Below are 20372 nucleotides of genomic sequence, written 5' to 3'. Positions count from 1 at the left end.
CATAAAGTACATTTATGTGTAAAATATGGGAAAATATCCAACATTTATTATTAAGGAAATAAAGTAAGTTGCAGGATAATACGAATAGCATAAATGTATTATAAAAACAACAATAATGATGATAATCCTTGCAGAAGCATGAGAAAACAACGTTTGGACACATGGACGCTAAATTGTTAATAGTGGCTGTTTCTGGAGAATGGAATTACCCCTGCTTTTCACTTTATAGACATCTGCAGTACTTAAAGCTTTATCTTTGCTGTACACCAGAAACTAACACAACATTGTAAATCAACTATACTTTAATTAAAACATAGTTTTATAAGCGCATACGTTCTTTTTGTAACTAATTAAAAATTATACAAATTAAACAAACATGTTTGAATTTATTCCTCTTGAAAGCTATAAATGCAGGATTATATAGAGAAGCAGATTAGAATGGATTCTACAACATATTACTATTCTCAATATAAGGCTATTCTTTCCAGTTGTTACAGTCTAAAAATCATAAACTGAAGGTTTAAAAAGCTAAAATCACCTGAACCAGAATTGTTATATTATGAGATAGTAAAACAACAAATGGCATGAAAATATATAGTATGTAGAGTCCAACCTATGGGGTCCAGACCCCTAGAAGGCCTCTGAATAAACACAAAAGAGTCAAGGATCTGTGCATTATACTTGGTTTCTACCTGAAATTATAATGGGGGTTATCTACATTAGACTAATTTCCAAATGTATTTAACTAGGATTAATAAATACATATTGATTTTTAAGTGGTATGGGCCAATTCTCCTCTACTTTTAAGAAAATAGCCAATATCCTCAGATACAAGATCCTATATCTTAAATATAGAAGTGGTAAATCACTGCCTACAAATAAGGAGTCTATTCCACCCTTTAAAAAGTCAACTTCGTATCTAAGTATTAGGCTTGTAAAACACTCTTAGATCTACTTTGAGATAAGAAATCGAAGAACAGAAAATACTGCTCCCATGCACTCTGGATTTGTCCATACTAGTTAGTTTTATTTGCAGAAGCCTGGTAAGTGCATGCCATGCAAATAGCCATTATGTTAGCTATGAAGTGTATGGTTTTTAGTTGGATACATGCAAATCTACATTCAGCATTACCTGTTGGACAGCTGCATCTGAGAGTCATGATTTGTTACTTCCTCTTGGCCACTCCATATGGGCACTAAAAATTAAATGAAAAATTGATTATTATCTTGTCAATAACTCTCTTAGGAGGAAGATGTGATAAAGGATCATTTGCAGTCAAGGGTACCTATATCAAACTTCATAAACATTTCCCCCCTTCTGGATAGAGTTGCATACTTCCACTGGTAGCACTAAATGTGCTGTATTGATTGCCTGGGGTGAGAAGGCATACAGCTGTAGTTCCCTCAAAACATGATCCCAAAGTCTACTTGCAGCCTGTTACCTGTTCTCTCTCAACACTGGGCCATTTTACTGACTGAGTAGAAAGATTTTCTCAGCAGGCAGTGTATAATAGGCTCCCATGTGCTGTAAGCTCTTGGCATTTGCTCCACTAGGAACCACACAGGCTAATTTCTATCACCAGAGGACAAATAATTTGGTCACCTACGGCTTCCCTGGTAGCTCAGCTGGTAAAGAATCTGCCTGCAGTGCAGGAGATCCCTGTTTGATTCCTGGGTCGAGAAGATCCCCTGGAGAAGGGATAGGCTACATACTCCAGTATTCTTGGGCTTCTCTCATGGTTTAGGTGGTAAAGAACCTGCCTGCAATGGGCGAGACCTCAGTTCAATCCCTGGATTGGGAAGATCCTCTGGAGGAGGGCATGGCAACCCACTCTAGTATTCTTGCTTGGAGAATCCCATGGACAGAGGAGCCTGGCAGGCTACAGTCCATGGGGTTGCAGAGAGCCAGATATGATTAAGCAACTAAGCACATACACTCTGGATGAGACTTCCACAGGTGTCAGAGAGCAGGGTCTTGTTTTGTAAAAGCATATTTGGGTTTTCCATTTCCTCTCACTAAACCATTTATAAAAACAATTTAAAAACTCAAAGCTATACATGTGAAATAGATATTTATACCATACTTGAATACGAAATTTAAAATAACATTCTGAAACCTTTTTAATAGTCATTGATTTCTCATCACTGTAAAGACATTCTTTGATACAAACCTTTGGGTAGGCAAAATAGAAATACATTCAGATATGTAAGACATATTTTACACTTAAGATACAAGTCTTCTTTTTCTTGTTTTATTTTTCTGCTGCGCCATGCAGCCTGTAGGATCTTAGTTCCCTGATCAGGGACTGAAACCAGCCCCTGGCAGTAGAAGTGTCAAGCCCTAACCACTAGACTGCCAGAGAATTCCCACAGCTCTTCTAAACTGCATTAAAAATGAGGCCAATTAGTGATTTCTCAGCATCAGCAACAAAGGACACCTTCCCTTCTCAAACTGATTGTAAGCTTCCAGGGGGCAGGGATCATGTGTCCTTCTGTGTCCTCTGGCACAGATTCTCTACCAAAAGAATGCACAAGAAGCAATAGAGAACCAACCTCACATACAATCCATAATTATGTTAAACAAAGAGCAAAATATACTTGGAACGGTTAAGTTGGAAAACATGGAAAAGTTTTAGAAGTTTTTTTTTTTTTTTTGCTTTTATATACATATATATTTGTAGATATTAAAAATCAGTTTTCATCTTTCTCTATGGTTCCCTTATTATTTAATGTTAATGGGGTCACTAGAGATTGCAGTTTAGATCTTTAAGTTTCAAGATACCCAAGAGAGAGAATGATTGAGCTAGAAAAGAAATGAACACTATCGAGATGAATAGAATGGTATATGGGATTTTGTATCTCCCCTTTTGGGAGATGACTATGGCTTTGACTTTACAAAGATTTTCCTCTGAGAAGAATTCAGGACATTTGGAAGGCTGAAGTGAAGGGAAGTCATTACTCCCTGACAGAAATGAAGTTCACAGTAGTACCACGGCAAGCTCTTGAGGACTACCCCCTTCACTGTAACAGACTGGATTATTTGTGGGAGATCCTCAGGAGTCCTCAAAGAATGTAGCAGCTTCCAGGCAGACACTTGAGCATCTCTGGTTCGGTTAATTAAGATAAAAAGAAAAACAACAACAAAAAACCTCAGCATCAGTGTCTATGTCAATGACAGCCACTGAAGGTCATAGAAGTTTTTATATTAAGTAAAAAAAGCAAAACCAGAAATTGTTACATGAACAATATAAATGCATGTGGACAAATTAATAAGGGTCTTTTTTTTAATGTTTCACTTGAATAGGACTATACATGAATTATTTTCTAAAAGTTTGGTACATTAGTATATTCACAAAAGACAGAAAATTGCAGAGAATAGTCTGCTAGATGAACGAGCGTTTACAGACGTTGGGAAAATAAATAAAAAGGGAAAGGTAGGTATGGGAAAAGAAAGGACACCAGGAAGTCTGGAATTTAATTATGAGTACTACTGCTATTATTACAAACATAATCACGTTTCATCTTTCCTCTCTGAGTTTAGACTTTTAAGAGCCATGAGAAAACAATGTTCAGAGAGATGGAGAAAGCTTCACTATGCTCAAATTTGCTTCTGACACAGTCAGGATTTTCAGTTAAGTTTAGATAGACTTAATTATTTCATTTTTTGTTCACTTATTGCCCAACCGTTCACACTTCCTAAATGCATATTTATCCTAGTTTAAGGATCCCTTTCAAATATTGCATCTAATCAATCCTTATCTTTCTGATTCTATTCCTTAAGAATAGTAATCCTCTGATCCCAAAAATTTTAATAAAAAATGACCATGGGATATTTCTTTTCCCTTAAACATAACACCTACCCCTTAGGTAAGACTGATGCACACAGCAGATGAGCTAACACTGTCTTGAGGTCCAGTCCTTGGATTTCTAAAACACCACTTGAAGGAGTTACCTGCACTTTACATGAATTCACTATCACAGCTAAAAACGCAGCTCCAAATCACATGTAACTAATTTGGTGGAGCACAGCAATGACCTATGATTACAAAAAGATGGTATCAGGATCATTCAAAATATTTCAAAACATATTTACTGAGGCCATTCCAAGTTCAAGGAGTTTACAGTCTGGTGGGGTGAAGACAGGTAAACATGCAATTGTAGCACTGTGATAAGGAGTGTAACAGAGGCATGAGCTTACTTAACCTGGAGAATTAAGGAAGGCTTCCTGGGAGAGGTGGCACTAAAGCCCAGTCTTGAAGGATAAGCAGGACTTAGCCAAGTGAATGAATGTTCAGGGAAAGCAAGTATCAGGTGCAAAGGCAAGGAAGCATGAGAGTGCATGAGCCCCTCAGGAAGCTGCAAGTTGATCATGTGACTAGCATAAAATGCTTGTCCGAATGGCAGAAGATGAGGCCCAGGAAGGAAGCAGGAAACAGATCCTAAAGGGTCTTACATGTCATAGAATTCTTCCCCATGTCATGCTGTAATTGTCATTTGTAGAGGAAATAACTAAAGAGAATAATTTTACTTACACGTATCTGTTATTCTTGTAACTGTTTCTAAATCTTAATGTTGCCTATTTCCAAGTATAGTTTTCCACGTCCCTTTGCCAATTTTCTATTCCTCACCATCTTTCCATCTTGATCACTGTCATAACAGCTACCATTTACTGAGTGTTAATCTGTGCCAGACACTATATACTAAAGGCTTAAGAGAAATTATCTAATTAAGTCACTGCAAGAAAAAGTACAGCTTTGCAGTCAAACCCAGGGTTCAAATCTCAGTTCTGCCCTTACTAAATGTGTAACCTTGGACAAGTTGTTAAACTCACTGAGTCTTAAGCTTCCTTGTATATTGATTTGGAAAAAACCACCACCTCCTTTTTGGGGTGTTTTTAAATTTTAAATAAGATTACAAAGCATTTAATACACACACTAAGCACTCAATAAAAAAACAATTCTAATTTTGCTATGGTGTCACCAATACAAAGACATAACCAACTGGTGTCTACACATGAAACCAGCAGAAAGTGAATCACTCAGTCATGTCTGACTCTTTGTGACCCCATGGACTGTAGCCTGCCAGACTCCTCTGTCCATGGGATTCTCCAGACAAAAACACTGGAGTGGGTAGCCATTCCCTTCTCCAGCAGATTTTCCCAATCCAGGAGTCGAACCCAGGTTCTCCCACATTGCAGGTGGATTCCCACCAGGGAAGCCCAGCAGAGGAAAACCAGCAGAGGGAGCCTCTAATCCGAGGGAAGACTACCTATCAGTGCATGTGTGCCTGCTAAGTCACTTCAGTCGTGTCCAACTCTTTGCAACCATACGGACTGTAGCCCACCAGGCTCCTCTGTCCATTGGATTCTCCAGGCAGGAATACTGGAATCGGTAAGCCACGTCCTTCTCCAGGGGATCTTCCCCACCCAGGGATCGATTCAGCATCTCTTATGTCTCCTGCATTGGCAGGTGGGTTCTTTACTGCTAGCACCACCTGAGAAACCCAAGAATACTAGAACCATTCCCACCTCCAGAGAGGATCTTCCCAATGCAGGGATGGAACCTGGATCTCCTGCATCGCAGACAGATTCTTTACCGTCTGAGCCACCAGGGAAACCCACCAATCAGTGGATGTAATTATTTCTGAAACAAAGTAGAAGACATGATAAAAAAGTGACCTGACAGCAGTCCAAGGCTCAGTGGGAAAGAATCCGCCTGTAATGCAGGAGATGCAGGTTCGATCCCTGGATTGGGAAGATCCCCTAAAGGAGAAAATGGCAACCCATTCCAGTCTTTCCTGGAAAATTCCATGGACAGAGGAGCCTGGTGGGCTACAGTCCATGGGCTCACAAAGACTCAGACACGACTGGGCATGAACATGAGACAAGACTAGACTTAGGGAGATGGGTCAGGGAGTACATAAATAGCTTCCCTGGCATTCATAATGTTCTTAATTGAGTATGGATCCATGAATGTTTGGTCAACTATGTTTTAAAACAAATATATACATTATATATATTCTATGTATCAAATATTACATAAATTATATATTTAAGTAATCTCAATTCACATCCATCTACATCTATTTCTAGTTCCTACTTGAGAGTTCCATTCCTTGTACTTAAAAAATATGTATTTACTTATTCATTTATTTATTTTTTGGCTGTGGTGTCTTCACTGCTGCATGTAGGCTTCCTCTAGCTGCAGGGAGTGGGGCTACTCTTCCTTGTGGCGCATGGGCTCTAGGCACGAGGGCTTCAGTAGTTGCAGCTCTCAGGCTTAGCTGCTCCCAGGAATGTGCAATCTTCCTGGACCAGGGGTGGAACTGGTGTGCCTTGCGTTGCAAAGCAGAATCTTAACCACTAGACCACCAGGGAAGCCCAGTTCCTTGTGCTTTTACCCTACTTCTCTTGGACCTCTCTTAAGGCTCATCAATACTGCCTGTTATAGTCACTTTCTGTATCAGTCTCTAACCTGCCTAAAGACAGGGTCTTTATTCATTTATGCGGCTCCAACAGCAGTCAGCAAAGTGTCTTAGGTTTACTTATCAAGTCACACCATCCTTTATTTTCTCTTTACAATTTGAGATACTCATATAACCATAATGTAAAATGTTCTTATTAATTCAAAAATTATCACTTAGGCGATTGGTTACATTTTGGTATTCCAGTACTTAAAAAGAATGAATGATATCTATATATGTTATTATGCAGTCATTTCCAAGTCATAACAATTAGAAAGAAGACAAGGTGGAGAATGATGTATATTTCATATGCTTGTCCTTACACAGAACATTTCTAAAAGGTGGCATTGTTTCTAGAGAGAGGGACTAGGTGTCTGGCATAGAAGGGAGACATTTTTCTCTACATTATCTTTTTGTACTATTTAATTGTTTTGCAATGTGAATATGACTTTTTCAACTAAAAGAACAGCTTAATAATTTACACTTTAAATAAGGAGAAGGTACACAGACAAAATTCAAATTGGATCAGAATAAACAGCAACTTTACAAAAGAATAAACATCTTGAGACAATATATGGTTAATTACATTTAGCTAGCAAAAGCTTTGAACTCAAACGAATGAAGGAATCTGTGCGATGATGTGATCAGGAAAAACTTCAAAGCATAAGTAAGAGGGACTTGACTGAGACCTTGAAGAATAAGGTTTGAATATGCTGAGTGAGGAGGAGAAGGGATTATGAAAAAAGTAAACACAATGGGCAAAGATGCCTGTGGCTGAAGCAAAGCTGTGGGGCAGGGCCGAGAGGCACAAGGCCTGGTTTTAGTCCTTCTTTGACCTGAAAAGGCTCTTGGAACGGTCACTCCTACTATTCCCGCATTCACTGCTGACTCCCTACCACAAACTGTAATCGATGACCCTCTGAGTGGCTTCCAGCTGTCTAACAACATGACTGCCTTCATAACTATAACTGGGAAGGAAGATTAGGGCTGTATTTTGGGACTACTTGAATGGCAAGTAAAAGAATTGAATGATTTGGTCAGAGGAAGCCTGTGAAAGTTTTTGAAAAGAGGAATGTGATTTAGGAAGACTAAATTAATATGTGAAACATACTGCAAACCCTGTAAGTTTTAGCTAATATCATTATTAATTTGGCATCATTTAGAGGGCACACAAGAGGGGAAAGAGCAAATTAACTGGGAGATTTACAATAATCAGACAAGCAAGAGATCAACATGGACCACAACTCAAATGGCAATAGTGAGTAACAATTTGGGTCTTGGGTTTATTTGCATCCCTAGACATGTTACTCAAATACATCTGCTCCAAGTTCTTACTTGCTCCCCTATTCTTGTTCTATTGATTAGTCTTTAGTGTCAGCATTTTGGGCCTGAAAAGCTATGTCTGCTTGAATCACATAGTCAGGTTTTATAAAGGTTTATTCTATTGCCTGAGTCTTTCTAGCGTTGAACTTTCTAGGTAGCCAGTGCAGATTTATACAGATTTTAAATCTTCCTCCGGTTCTTGAGTTAAATGATCACTTCCTCACAGGCAGAGAAGTTCTTTTCTACAATATGCTCTACCCCTCAGCACCGATAGGATGAATAAAGCAGTAATAATACACTTTAAGAGTCAGACACGACTTAGCAACTGGAACAACAATACACTTTAAATGAGGAAGCAATGATTAATTTCCTCCAGATTACCTTTTCAACATATCACTGGCATGCTCAAATACCTTTAATAGCTCCCCTCTGCCTGATAATCTTTCCAACCCTTTACCAGGTATTCAAGAAAAAAATACCTCCTAAATGAGTTATCAACCAAGCTTATCTGGTTGAAACTGTGCAACAAGCAGTCTAGATATTTTTATCCCATGAACACACCATACCTAAGTGTGTACCTTTGCCTGTTTTCCCATTCCTGGAATGTCTCTCTGACTCTTTGCTATTTATTTGAATCCTATTCATTCTTCCAAAGTGCAGTTCAATGATGGCCTGCATAGAATTTTCTCCAGTCATTTCAACCCATGTTAAATGCTCACTCATAAATGTCTAAGCACTGTAAGTCTAAAATATATTCATTCTGGCCCTTAATCAAAGACTGCCCTATACTTTTAATGTCAACCAAAATAGCTTTATAAAAAATTTTATCTAATCACTCTAAAATAATTTTTTAAAAGATGTTTAGATGTGGACCATTTTAAAAATCTTTAATTTTTTACAAGATTGCTTCTATTTTATGTCTTGGTTTTCTGGCCCCAGGCATGTGGGATCTCAGCTCCCCGACCAGGGACTGAATGCACCCCTCTGCATTGGAAGGCAAAGTCTTCACCGCTGGACTACCAGGGAAGCCCCCAGAATAATTTTTAAGAGTGGCGAAGGCAGAGGCTGTGTTCTGTGCCTCTTCTGGATCACACTGGCATCTTACATAGTGAATAGATATACTTGCTTAAAATGAATGAAAATTAGCAAACTTAGGATAGTGCACTTTTATCACCAGACCAACCTGACTTTACAGCATGAGAGAAATAATAAAGAAAAAAAAGAGATTATTGAATTAAATAGGGAAAGCAATCTTGTGGGATAGGAAAAAGGGCTTTCAAATCCAGGGGGACTAGATTTTATGAATGGTTTCTATGGTAGGGACAGAGCACAGAGCAAGTAGCTGGTTAAAAGAAAAAAAGGGTCGGGGCCATAAGGGTAAATAAAGAGTGAATATTCTGTTTAAAAGGTGAGAAAGAGACAGGAGGTATGCACCTAGGGAGAAAGTCTGGACTTAGGAAAGGAAAGCAAGACTGCAGGATGGGAAAGTAAAGGAAAGAGTTCTGTACATGCTTTGAAGTGAAGTGAAGTCGCTCAGTCGTGTCCGACTCTTTGTGACCCCATGGACTGTAGCCCACCAGGCTCCTCTGTCCATGGGATTTTCCAGGCAAGGATACTGGAGTGGGTTGCCATTTCCTTCTCCAGGGAATCTTCCCAATCTTCAGGAAATGCACTCAGTTTCCAAGTCACACACCCAGGGATCGAACCCAGGTCTCCAGCATTGCAGGCAGATGCTTTAACCTCTGAGTACATGCTTTACATGTGTGTAAAAGTCGTTCAGTCAAGTCTGACTCTTTGCGACACTATGGACTGTAGCCTGCCAGGCTCCTCTGTCCAGGGGATTTTCTAGGAAAGAATGCTCGACTAGGTTCCCATGCCCTCCTCCAGGGGATGGTCCAGACCCAGCGACTGAACCTGGGTCTCCTGCATTGCAGGCAGATTCTTTACCATCTGAGCCACCAAGGAAGACCTGTGTATGCTTTAAGGTTTATTTAAATGTTGCTCGCCCGAAAATTAAACTTTTAAATTCATCCTGGATGCTGAAATTCAAATATAAAATATAAAAATAAAAATACATAACCTAAGGAGTCTTGCCTTTTATTTACAAGAGTAAATACAATTAGAATGACACATTTGTAGAGTTTATTCACAATACAGGGCTCCACACACAAAAGGCACTCAAATGTGGAAGGAAAACCAACTAGGCTCCACAAGTGGGAGTCCCCAGAACTGTGCATATATGCATACCATGGTCTCTGGTGATATCAATTATCAATATAACTAATAAACATGTATTTCTTACCTTTGTCTTCTCCCTGCTCACCAATAACCCATACTTCTTTTCCCGAAGTCTGTGCCTTCAAGACATTTGTAATAATATATTGTAATCTCTGTGAATCCAGATTGCACCCAATTCCAATCACTCGGTTTGCAGGAAATGCACTCAGTTTCCAAGTCACATAGGTCATGATTTCCACTAAATATTACATACAAGGTGAAAATATAAATTATTTTTTAATATATACTTCTAGCCTAGTTCCTGAACAAAATACTTTAATAAGTATATCAAAACCTTTATACATTCTTCTTAGATCTTACATGCACTTGGAAGCATTATTTATTATTATAGAAATTTATTTTAATAATTAAAAACAACTAACAAGTATTCAGCATCATTTTACATAAATTTGTATTAAATATAAATTTTTAAGAGTGGAAAACAGATCATGTCCTAGAGCAGTTAAGGATGAAAGATGAAAACTGGGTATAGAAAACCAGAAGATAAATTTTTTCATTGATCAAGTTCTCTTTTACATCTAGCTTAAGGTGAATTTCTACCTTGAAATTAAAACACTGGTTCATACACCACCACCATGTGGTACAGCATTATCAACAAAAACACAACCATTTTTTAATTCTGTGCCAAAAAGGTGTCAGGAATTTAAAACCAACATCTTTCAATCAATTACTGTAAGAAAACAAGTGAAATGCCTATCATACTCCTCTAGTGGGAACATTAAAAAAAAAAAAAAAAAAAAATCTGTTCACCCATTTGAGTCTAGTACCATCTAATCCTTTGAAAAAGTTTCTCAAGTAATTTGAGAAACAATTTAAAATAAAAATTTTAATGTTAAAAATCCACTCTGGTGTGCTCACTAGCATCTTATGACACTTCAGAGTTAACAAAAGACCCTTCCTATAAGATATTGCATCTTTCTCTTGGGCGTTTAACTGTGTTCTCACTGAGAAAGGCATGGCTAACAACCTGGAATATATTAAAAGTAGTACTGCATAAAAAATTGTAAGTTGTAACCTTCTAGTTACTCCAGTCAGTAGTAGTGACTGGCTGACAGGATGTGGAAAGCACTGCCTTGTTCATCGAAAGAGCAATTTAACTGAAGACTCCAGCTGTCCCTTTACAACCCCGTTTTATGACTTTTATCAGAAATGGCAATTCTACTGAGGAACTGGGCCATCAAATTCATTTAGAATAAAACTTTATACCTGGTTGAGATGCAACGAGCAGGATGGCGTGCTGACTATAATGTCCCAGAGCTGGGACAAGGGCTCTGAACATGTCCACATTGCTCTGCACCACATCGAGGTAGGACTGAGAACTACCCAGAGAGTTGACTGTGAAGATCACCACCTTGGAATGAGCAGAGGCAGACAAATCTAATGAATAAAAAGAAACAGTCTGAGCTCAAGATAAAGGTTTTAACCAAGTTCTTGTTCATGATGATCAGGTTTTTCTTTTCTACAATTACACAGCTTTTAGCAGTTGCCTCCAGATCAACCCTGTCTTCATAGGAAGGATACAAAATGCTGAGATCTGCTCCAGAAAGAGAATTAGAAGCAACAGTGTATCCCAAGGGAGGAAAGAGCAGAAAAGATAAAATAAATTACAGGATCCAGACTTTACAAGCAGGGAGGGATTTGGGTTTTTATATAATCCACAATTTTTTTTAGAAAAAATAAATATATGCTATAGGCAGAATGCACCTATAATCACTTACATCACTGATTTTTAACCTTAAGTTTAGGAGTCCTACAGTTCCTTGAAAGTGACTCAGAGACCATGCAGGAATAGTAGAAAGTAGAAACATGGCTGGCAGGCACAGCTTCATGCTATTTACTTTGACCTCTGCAAGCAGTGCAGTGCTGCTTCTATCTGCTTTATTTATTAAGGATTCTACTCCAAAGAGGAAAAAAATGATTTGACTTTAAATCATTAAATTTTTAATTTTTAATTTAAATAGTGTTTAAATAGTGTTGGCTCATTTTCTACTTTTCCTTACGCTGAAGTCCAGTATCTTGGTTTTAGGTTCAAGTGAAAGAGGAGAGTGAAAAAGTTGGCTTAAAGCTCAACATTCAGAAAACGAAGATCATGGCATCTGGCCTCACCACTTCAGGGGAAATACATGGAGAAACAGTGGAAACAGTGTCAGACTTTATTTTTTTGGGCTCCAAAACCACTGCAGATGGTGACTGCAGCCATGAAATTAAAAGACGCTTACTCCTTGGAAGGAAAGTTATGACCAACCTAGATAGCATATTGAAAAGCAGAGACATTACTTTGCCAACAAAGGTCCGTCTAGTCAAGGCTATGGTTTTTCCTGTGGTCATGTATGGATGTGAGAGTTGGACTGTGAAGAAAGCTGAGTGCCGAAGAATTGATGCTTTTGAACAGTGGTGTTGGAGAAGACTCTTGAGAGTCCCTTGGACTGCAAGGAGATCCAACCAGGCCATTCTGAAGGAGATCAGCCCTGGGATTTCTTTGGAGGGAATGATGCTAAAGCTGAAACTCCAGTACTTTGGCCACCTCATGTGAAGAGTTGACTCACTGGAAAAGACTCTGATGGTGGGAAGGATTGGGGGCAGGAGGAGAAGGGGACAACAGAGGATGAGATGGCTGGATGGCATTGCCGACTCGATCGACTGAGTTTGAGTGAACTCCAGGAGTTGGTGATGGACAAGGAGACCTGGCGTGCTCCAATTCATGGGGTCGCAAAGAGTTGGACACGACTGAGCAACTGAACTGAATTGAACTGAACTGAATGGGACTTACATATAAGCAACTGTTATGACGTAGAAAAAGCTGTTCAAAATTCATGCCTCTGACCCTTAAGCACACTTAAGCTATTTCACAACTGCATTACTCTCTACAACACAGTATGTCTTGCAGTAAACTGAGACTGAAGTTGCTCAGTCATGTCCAACTCTTTATAAGCCCATGGACTGTAGCCTACCAGGCTCCTCTGTCCATGGGGTTTCCCAGGCAAGTGTACTGGAGTGGGTTGCCATTTCCTTCTCCAGGGGATCTTCTCGACCCAGGGATCAAACCCAGGTCTCCCGCATTGCAGGCAGCACTTTACTGTCTGAGCCACCAGGGAAGCATTGTCTTGTAGTAACTGCATGTCAAAACAGTGGCCAGAATTATCAGCAGCAGTAACAGCAGAAAAATAATAAAGTAATAGAGAGATACCAGTTCAGTCAACATGTATAAATCTTTATTAGCATCCTAGTGAGACAATGAGTAGATTCCAGGGTTTACAGTCTTAATTAAGCCTCTTAAGGCCATTTTTCTAAACAAGTTGCAGAAGGGAACCTGTGTGCTATGTGTCTGTGAGATGCATTATCCAATTTCAGTTGATATTCTGACACAATTGTGGGGGTAGAGATCCAAAAACTGAAGTCCTAGATTTTAATTATGTCTGTTCATGAGTATTCTTAATTCCTATGTTCTAATGCTCATACGAAAAACCTGGTGATGAGTCTAAATCTCAGTACTGGAAGACATTAGAAGTGAAAGGTATATAGTTAACACTTCAATACCACTTCTATGTGCCAGGTACTGTTTTAAGACCTTGACATGTACGTACTCACTTAATGTAATCCACAACACACTCTGGGGTCCATATCATCCCCATTTTACAGGTGAGGAGTCTGAGGCATAGAGAAGTTTAGTTAACTTGCTCAAAGTTATAGAGCTAGTAAATAGCAGAGTCAGAATTCAAGCCCAGGCAATCTGGCTTCAGGGTGCTGATAAACATTATGCTATATTTTGAAACTCAGTCCTATACTCTCATAAAATGGAAGGAAATTGATATCTGGAAGGTCGAGGGAGCTTGTCCATAGTATTAAATATCAGTGAACGGTTGAACTATGACTCTACAACCAAGACAGGCCCCAACCGATCTTGCCAAGATTTTTCTTTTCTTTTCTTTTCCTCCTGTAGCTTCCTCTACTTCGAATGATGGAAATGCCCTCACCCTCAAGGATGACTCAGAAGTAAACAGAGCAGTACCAAATGCAAGAAAGGCTTCCTGCTTCAAAGCCTTTTACTCTCTCCATAGGCCTGGGGTGGACACCAGGCTTCTGTAAGTTTAAAAACCACACGGGTGATTCTCACACAAGAGATCAACCTATAACCTGCTGACTATTGAGCAAATTTTACTTTGTTCCCTATGTCGTCAGCAACAATTTATAATATTCAACTGCTGCTGCTAAGTCACTTCAGTCGTGTCTGACTCTGTGTGATCCCACAGACGGCAGCCCACCAGGCTCCCCCGTCCCTGGGATTCTCCAGGCAAGAACACTGGAGTGGGTTGCCATTTCCTTCTCCAATGCATGAAAGTGAAAAGTGAAAGTGAAGTCGCTCAGTCGTGTCCGACTCTTAGCGACCCCATGGACTGCAGCCTACCAGGCTTCTCCACCCATGGGATTTTCCAGGCAAGAGTACTGGAGTGGGGTACCATTGCCTTCTCCGAATATTCAACTACTGAACATTTTTTTCTCTAGGCACAGACATACCCATACACACATTTTGCTTATGTATCCAGAGACTATTTATTTCTGGAGTGAATCATAAGAAATTGGTAACAAACTCATTTGAAATGCCAGCTCAGCTGCTTACTGTGTGACTAAAGCCACAATCTGAGCAAACTATAAAATAAAGTAAGAGCAGTAATGGGATATGAATACATGTAAATTAGCTAGAATATATTGCTGATTCCCTGAAAAAACATGGCATCTGTAATTATTATTAAGGGATAAGAGACCAACATAATAGTGTCATCAGCCAGGAAATAACATAATCAAAATAATATCATAGGATAATTATTCTATTAGCTCTGTTTAATATAAAAGAAATCAGCAAGAAGGAAACAGGAACCTTCTTATACTGCTGGTGAGAGTATAAATTAGTACAACTCAAAAATATATATTTTAAAAAACACCTTTTATGAATTCCCTGGTAGACCAGTGGTTAGGACTCTGTGCTTCCACTGCAGAGGGTAAGCACTGAATCCCTGGTCTGGGAACTAATTTCCTGAATGCCTCAAGGCACAGCCAAAATTAAAGAAAAATTTTACTTAACATAAATAGAAACAACTTTTGACCCAGTAATTCTACTTTATCCTACTGGGTAGAGAAATACATAGAGATTTTTACATTACAATGTTCTCTGTAGCATTATTTATAATCACCAAAAAATAAACAAACAACAAAATTAAATGTCTACCAATAGAAGATACTCATCCGATGGAGTATTATTAAGAAGCTGTTCAAGAAATATAAGTATTTAGATCTCTATGTGCTGTTAACAATGATCTTCAAAATGATAATATAAATTCATCAATAACTTAAACACAGAATTGCCATATGTTCTGGCAATTCCACTTCTGGGGACATCCCTAAAGGAACTGAAAAGAGGTGTTCAAACAAATACTTGTACATACATGCTCATAGCAGGACTACTCACAAGACCAAAAAGATGCAACCCAAATGTATAGCAACTGATAAACAGATAAATAAAATGTGGCACACGGAACATTATTCAGCCATAAACAGGAGGGGTGCACTGATACACACTACAATGTGGACAAACCCTGAAAACACTGCGCTAAGTGAAGAAGGCCAGGCACAAAGGCCACGTGCTATGTACTTCCATTAAAGGCAGGTCCACAGAACAGGCCGGTGACTGCCAGGGCCTTGGGCAGAGGGGAAAAAGGGGAGTGACTGCTTAAGGGATGGTGGGTTTCCTTCGGGGGTAGGAAAATGTTCTGGAACTAGACGGTGGTGATGGCTGCACAGCACTGTGAAAGTGCTGACCGTCACTAATGTAAATTTACGTACATGTATGTTAGCACAATAGGAAAAAAAAGGGATAAAAATATCAAGTGCAAAATCAAGTGCAGAACCAGTTTCCCCAATATGACTCCTAAAGCAACTACTCTTTTAACGGTTCCCTCAGTGTTTCTCCAGATTTAGTCTATGCACACACTGTTTGTTTACATACATATAGTATGGACATTTGCAGGATCATATACACATATGTATATACTTCTCCAAAGTATTTTAGCAGCTATTTTAAAAAATCCAAATGGAGCAAAGTACAACTCTAGGATGATCATCAATGCCTGTCATGATGGGGCACTAGTAAAATGTCAAAATGAGCTTCAGTTCAGTTCAGTTCAGTCTCTCAGTCATGTCCGACTCTTTGCAACACCATGAATCGCAGCACGCCAGGCCTCCCAGTCCATCACCAACTCCCGGAGTTCACTCAAACTCATGTCCATCAAGTCGGTGACGCCATCCAGCTATCTCATCCTCTGCCGTCCCCTTCTCCTCCTGCCCCCAATCCCTTCCAGCATCAGGGTCTTTTCCAATGAATCAACTCTTCACATGAGGTGGCCAAAGTATTGGAGTTTCAGCTTTAGCATCAGTCCTTCCAAAGAACACCCAGGACTGATCTCCTTTAGAATAGACTGGTTGGATCTCCTTGCAGTCCAAGGGACTCTCAAGTCTTCTCCAACAACACAGTTCAAAAGCATCAATTCTTCAGCACTCAGCTTTCTTCACAGTCCAACTCTCACATCCATACATGACCACTGGAAAAACCATAGCCTTGACTAGACGGACCTTTGTTGACAAAGTAATGTCTCTGCTTTTCAATATGCTATCTAGGTTGGTCATAACTTTCCTTCCAAGGAGTAAGCGTCTTTTAATTTCATGGCTGCAATCACCATCTGCAGCTTACAATAATTATTAATGTGCTTTTCCATATCATAGACCATATCTGAGATGTTAGTAACATTAAATCACTTCATATAATAGTAATTAAATTGTTATCAGGACTATGCAATCAAAATTAACAAGGGGAACATAAAAGTTACCCCAAAATAGTACTCATTCATTCAAAACTCCTTACTTGGTGGCCAGCACCAAACACTATATATCTACTCCAAGGATTGTAGTATTTCAATTATCTGAAACAATTGTTACTGATGGTTAATGAGACACACAGGAAGAAACAATTTCCTCAGGTCCTAAATGGCCCCATAACCTCTAGGGTCCATGTACTAAGCAGTCTCTCCTGGAGAGATTTGGAAGGGTTAAGAGGTCCCTTAAGAACTTCAGTACCTAGAAAGGACAGGCACAAGAGAATACTCAGCTCCCCAAAGGATCCTACAAAAGGATCATTAAGGCAACTATTGTACTCTTTCCAGAGAAGGAAAATAAATGCATTGTATCCTACAGGGATCAAGAGACTTGCCACAACTACTATATCCAATGTTTATAACCTATAGGTACAATTTCAACTTTTCTGATCCACTGTGGTTCTTAGTACATTCAGGCGTGTGAAATCATATGTCTCATTATTTCACTTGGAAAATATGGTTAAGAATACTGGAGACCTGCGTAAGGAAAGGCAAAGGAAAGCGAAGCAACTATAACATATTACAACCTGACTGACCGTAGCTATAACCTGGTTTCTGAGACTAAACATTCTCTAGTTCAATGGTCTTCCAATTTTTTTGCTGATGTATCCCTGGTAATAAAGTAATTTTAATCCCTAATCATATTTATATTCACCTACATATATATGTGTCTATACTAATATATTACATACATTGTTAAATAGATGCAAATCTTTTGAGTTAAAAAGAGGAAATAAAAATTACTTTTTAACATTTTAAATTTGACTTGTTAATGATATAAATTCTCTTTTTGTTCTTGTTAAAATTCACTTTAACAATATATTTTTAGTGAAATCAATGTGAATTCAATTTTTAAAAAAATTTTTTAATTCAAAAGATTTGCATCTATTTAACAATGTATGTAATATACATAGGGTTTGGTGCTTGCCACCAAGTAAGGAGTTGCTATATATAGCACTTCATTATATACCAAGAGATATATATTAATTCCCATTTTACAGATAATAAGATTGAACTTTGAGAGGTTATATAATCTGGCAAATGGCAAAACTAGTATGCAAAGCCTAATCTGTCTAACTCTAAAAACAGTGTTGTTAACCAATCTATTATGAAAAAGGAAGCATTTAGAGAAAATAATTAATACTAAGGTGTGAGTCAGATACCAAGAATAAATCTTTCCAACCAATACGAATGTTATCTGCTTATCTCTTATTAACATCATTAGTTGTAATCTCTCTATGACTTAAGGTAAGTCCCTTAATTTATATGAATCTTAGTTTTCCCAATATGTAAACTGAGGGACTTGGACTAAGTGATCTTCAAGATGCTTTCAGCATTAAAATTCTAGGACTCCAGGCAGAACACAGAGACTTTTTAGGGCAGTGAAATACTGGTTGATACTATAATGGTAAATACATGTTTGATTTGTCCACATTCATAGAATACACAGACAAGAGTGAATCCTAATGTAAACTATGGACTTTAGATGATAATCATGTGTCCACGGAGGTCTGTCAATTGTACTACTCAGGTAGGGGACGTTGACAATGCAGAGCCTATGCATGTACAGGGCAGGAGGTACACAGAAAAAAACCTCTGTACCTTCTGCCCAACAGCACCCTGAACCTGAAACTGCCCTAAAATAACGTACAGAAAAACTGACTCAAATACAGAGGCGAACAAGGCACAAATCTTTGAAGCAGAATAGCCAGACCTTTGCTGATCTCCACATTAGGCAGGTTGAAGATGTCAAGGTCCATCATCCCTCCTTTAGTCCCTTCTGAGAAGTCTAAAAGGACCAGTTTGTCTGCAATGCCCTGGACAGTGCAAAAAGAAAAAGAACAGTATTACACTGAACATGCTCAGTTACTCAGTTGAAATTTATTCAGAGATGACAGCTAAAGAGTGTGTGTGTGTGTGTCTACTCAGGTCCTCAGTTGTGTCCAACTCTTTGTGACGCCATGGACTGTAGCCCACCAGGCTTCTCTGTCCATGGAATTTTTCAGGTAAGAATACTGGAACAAGTTGCCATTTCCTACTCTAGGGGATCTTCCTGACCTTGAGCTGTTGCATCTCCCGCATTGGCAGGCAGATTCCTTGCCACTGCACCACCTGGGAAGCCCACAGAAAAACACACGTAGGCCTTACGACTCTCTCATGAAGGAAGTAACACAGCAGCAACAAAAGGGGTATGCAAGCAGGAAAGCAGTATCATGCACTTGAATGATGTGATCCTTTGGCTTAACCAAAAACCGTGTTCTGAAGGAGATCAGCCCTGGGATTTCTTTTTTTTTTTTTTTTTTTCAGTGTCTCTTTTGCTGTCTCGTATACAGGGTTATCGTTACCATCTTTCTAAATTCCATATATATGCGTTAGTATACTGTATTGGTGTTTTTCCTTCTGGCTTACTTCACTCTGTATAATAGGCTCCAGTTTCATCCACCTCATTAGAATTGATTCAAATGTATTCTTTTTAATGGCTGAGTAATACTCCATTGTGTATATGTACCACAGCTTTCTTATCCATTCATCTGCTGATGGACATCTAGGTTGCTTCCATGTCCTGGCTATTATAAACAGTGCTGCGATGTACATTGGGGTACACGTGTCTCTTTCCCTTCTGGTTTCCTCAGTGTGTATGCCCAGCAGTGGGATTGCTGGATCATAAGGCAGTTCTATTTCCAGTTTTTTAAGGAATCTCCACACTGTTCTCCATAGTGGCTGTACTAGTTTGCATTCCCACCAACAGTGTAAGAGGGTTCCCTTTTCTCCACACCCTCTCCAGCATTTATTATTTGTAAACTTTTGGATCGCAGCCATCTGGGATTTCTTTGGAGGGAATGATGTGCTGAAGCTGAAACTCCAGTACTCTGGCCACCTCATGCGAAGAGCTGACTCACTGGAAAAGACTCTGATGCTGGGAGGGATTGGGGGCAGGAGGAGAAGGGGATGACAGAGGATGAGATGGCTGGATGGCATTACTGACTCGATGGACGTGAGTCTGAGTGAACTCCGGGAGTTGGTGATGGACAGGGAGGCCTGGTGTGCTGCAATTCATGGGGTCACAAAGAGTCGGACATGACTGAGCGACTGAACTGAACTGAACTGAAAAGGGTTTAAATAGAAAGTCTCAAATTGCAGGTTTCTTTGGATGGGATAATGAGTAATAAAGATGACACAGTACACTCAATATATTTGCTGTTGTTTTTGAGTTTGTTTTCATAACTTCCCATTCTAAAGAATCTAGAGTGATTTTTTGGTCTATTTTAGCACCATTGGTCATTTAGCATTTGGTTATTTTAGCACCATTTGGTCATTTCTAGCATGAAAGTCAACATTAATGCCAAGTTTCTCTAAAGAAAACAG

The 20372-nt window shown here is 39.1% G+C and overlaps 1 protein-coding gene across 9 annotated transcripts in view; it reads right to left on the bottom strand.

Moving 5' to 3' along the window:
* UEVLD (UEV and lactate/malate dehyrogenase domains) overlaps positions 1 to 20372 on the bottom strand; it is a 67104-nt gene that overhangs the window by 6402 nt on the left and 40330 nt on the right. For 8 of the 9 annotated variants that reach the window (XM_070783072.1, XM_019955036.2, XM_019955040.2 and 5 more), the window contains 4 exons: positions 18721 to 18823; positions 11290 to 11460; positions 10088 to 10261; positions 1133 to 1196 (listed from right to left, as the gene is read on the bottom strand). In XM_070783072.1, coding sequence (XP_070639173.1) covers positions 1133 to 1196; positions 10088 to 10261; positions 11290 to 11460; positions 18721 to 18823 — 512 coding nt within the window. Of the gene's footprint in view, positions 1 to 1132; positions 1197 to 10087; positions 10262 to 11289; positions 11461 to 18720; positions 18824 to 20372 lie in introns of those variants that run through there. The other variant, XR_011564977.1, reaches the window with a different exon arrangement.

The sequence above is a fragment of the Bos indicus genome, chromosome 29 (genome assembly GCF_029378745.1).
Source record: "Bos indicus isolate NIAB-ARS_2022 breed Sahiwal x Tharparkar chromosome 29, NIAB-ARS_B.indTharparkar_mat_pri_1.0, whole genome shotgun sequence".
Classification (NCBI taxonomy): Eukaryota; Metazoa; Chordata; class Mammalia; order Artiodactyla; family Bovidae; genus Bos; species Bos indicus.
The sequence above is the reverse complement of the archived record's forward strand: the minus strand, read 5'-3'. Positions and strand labels throughout refer to the sequence as shown.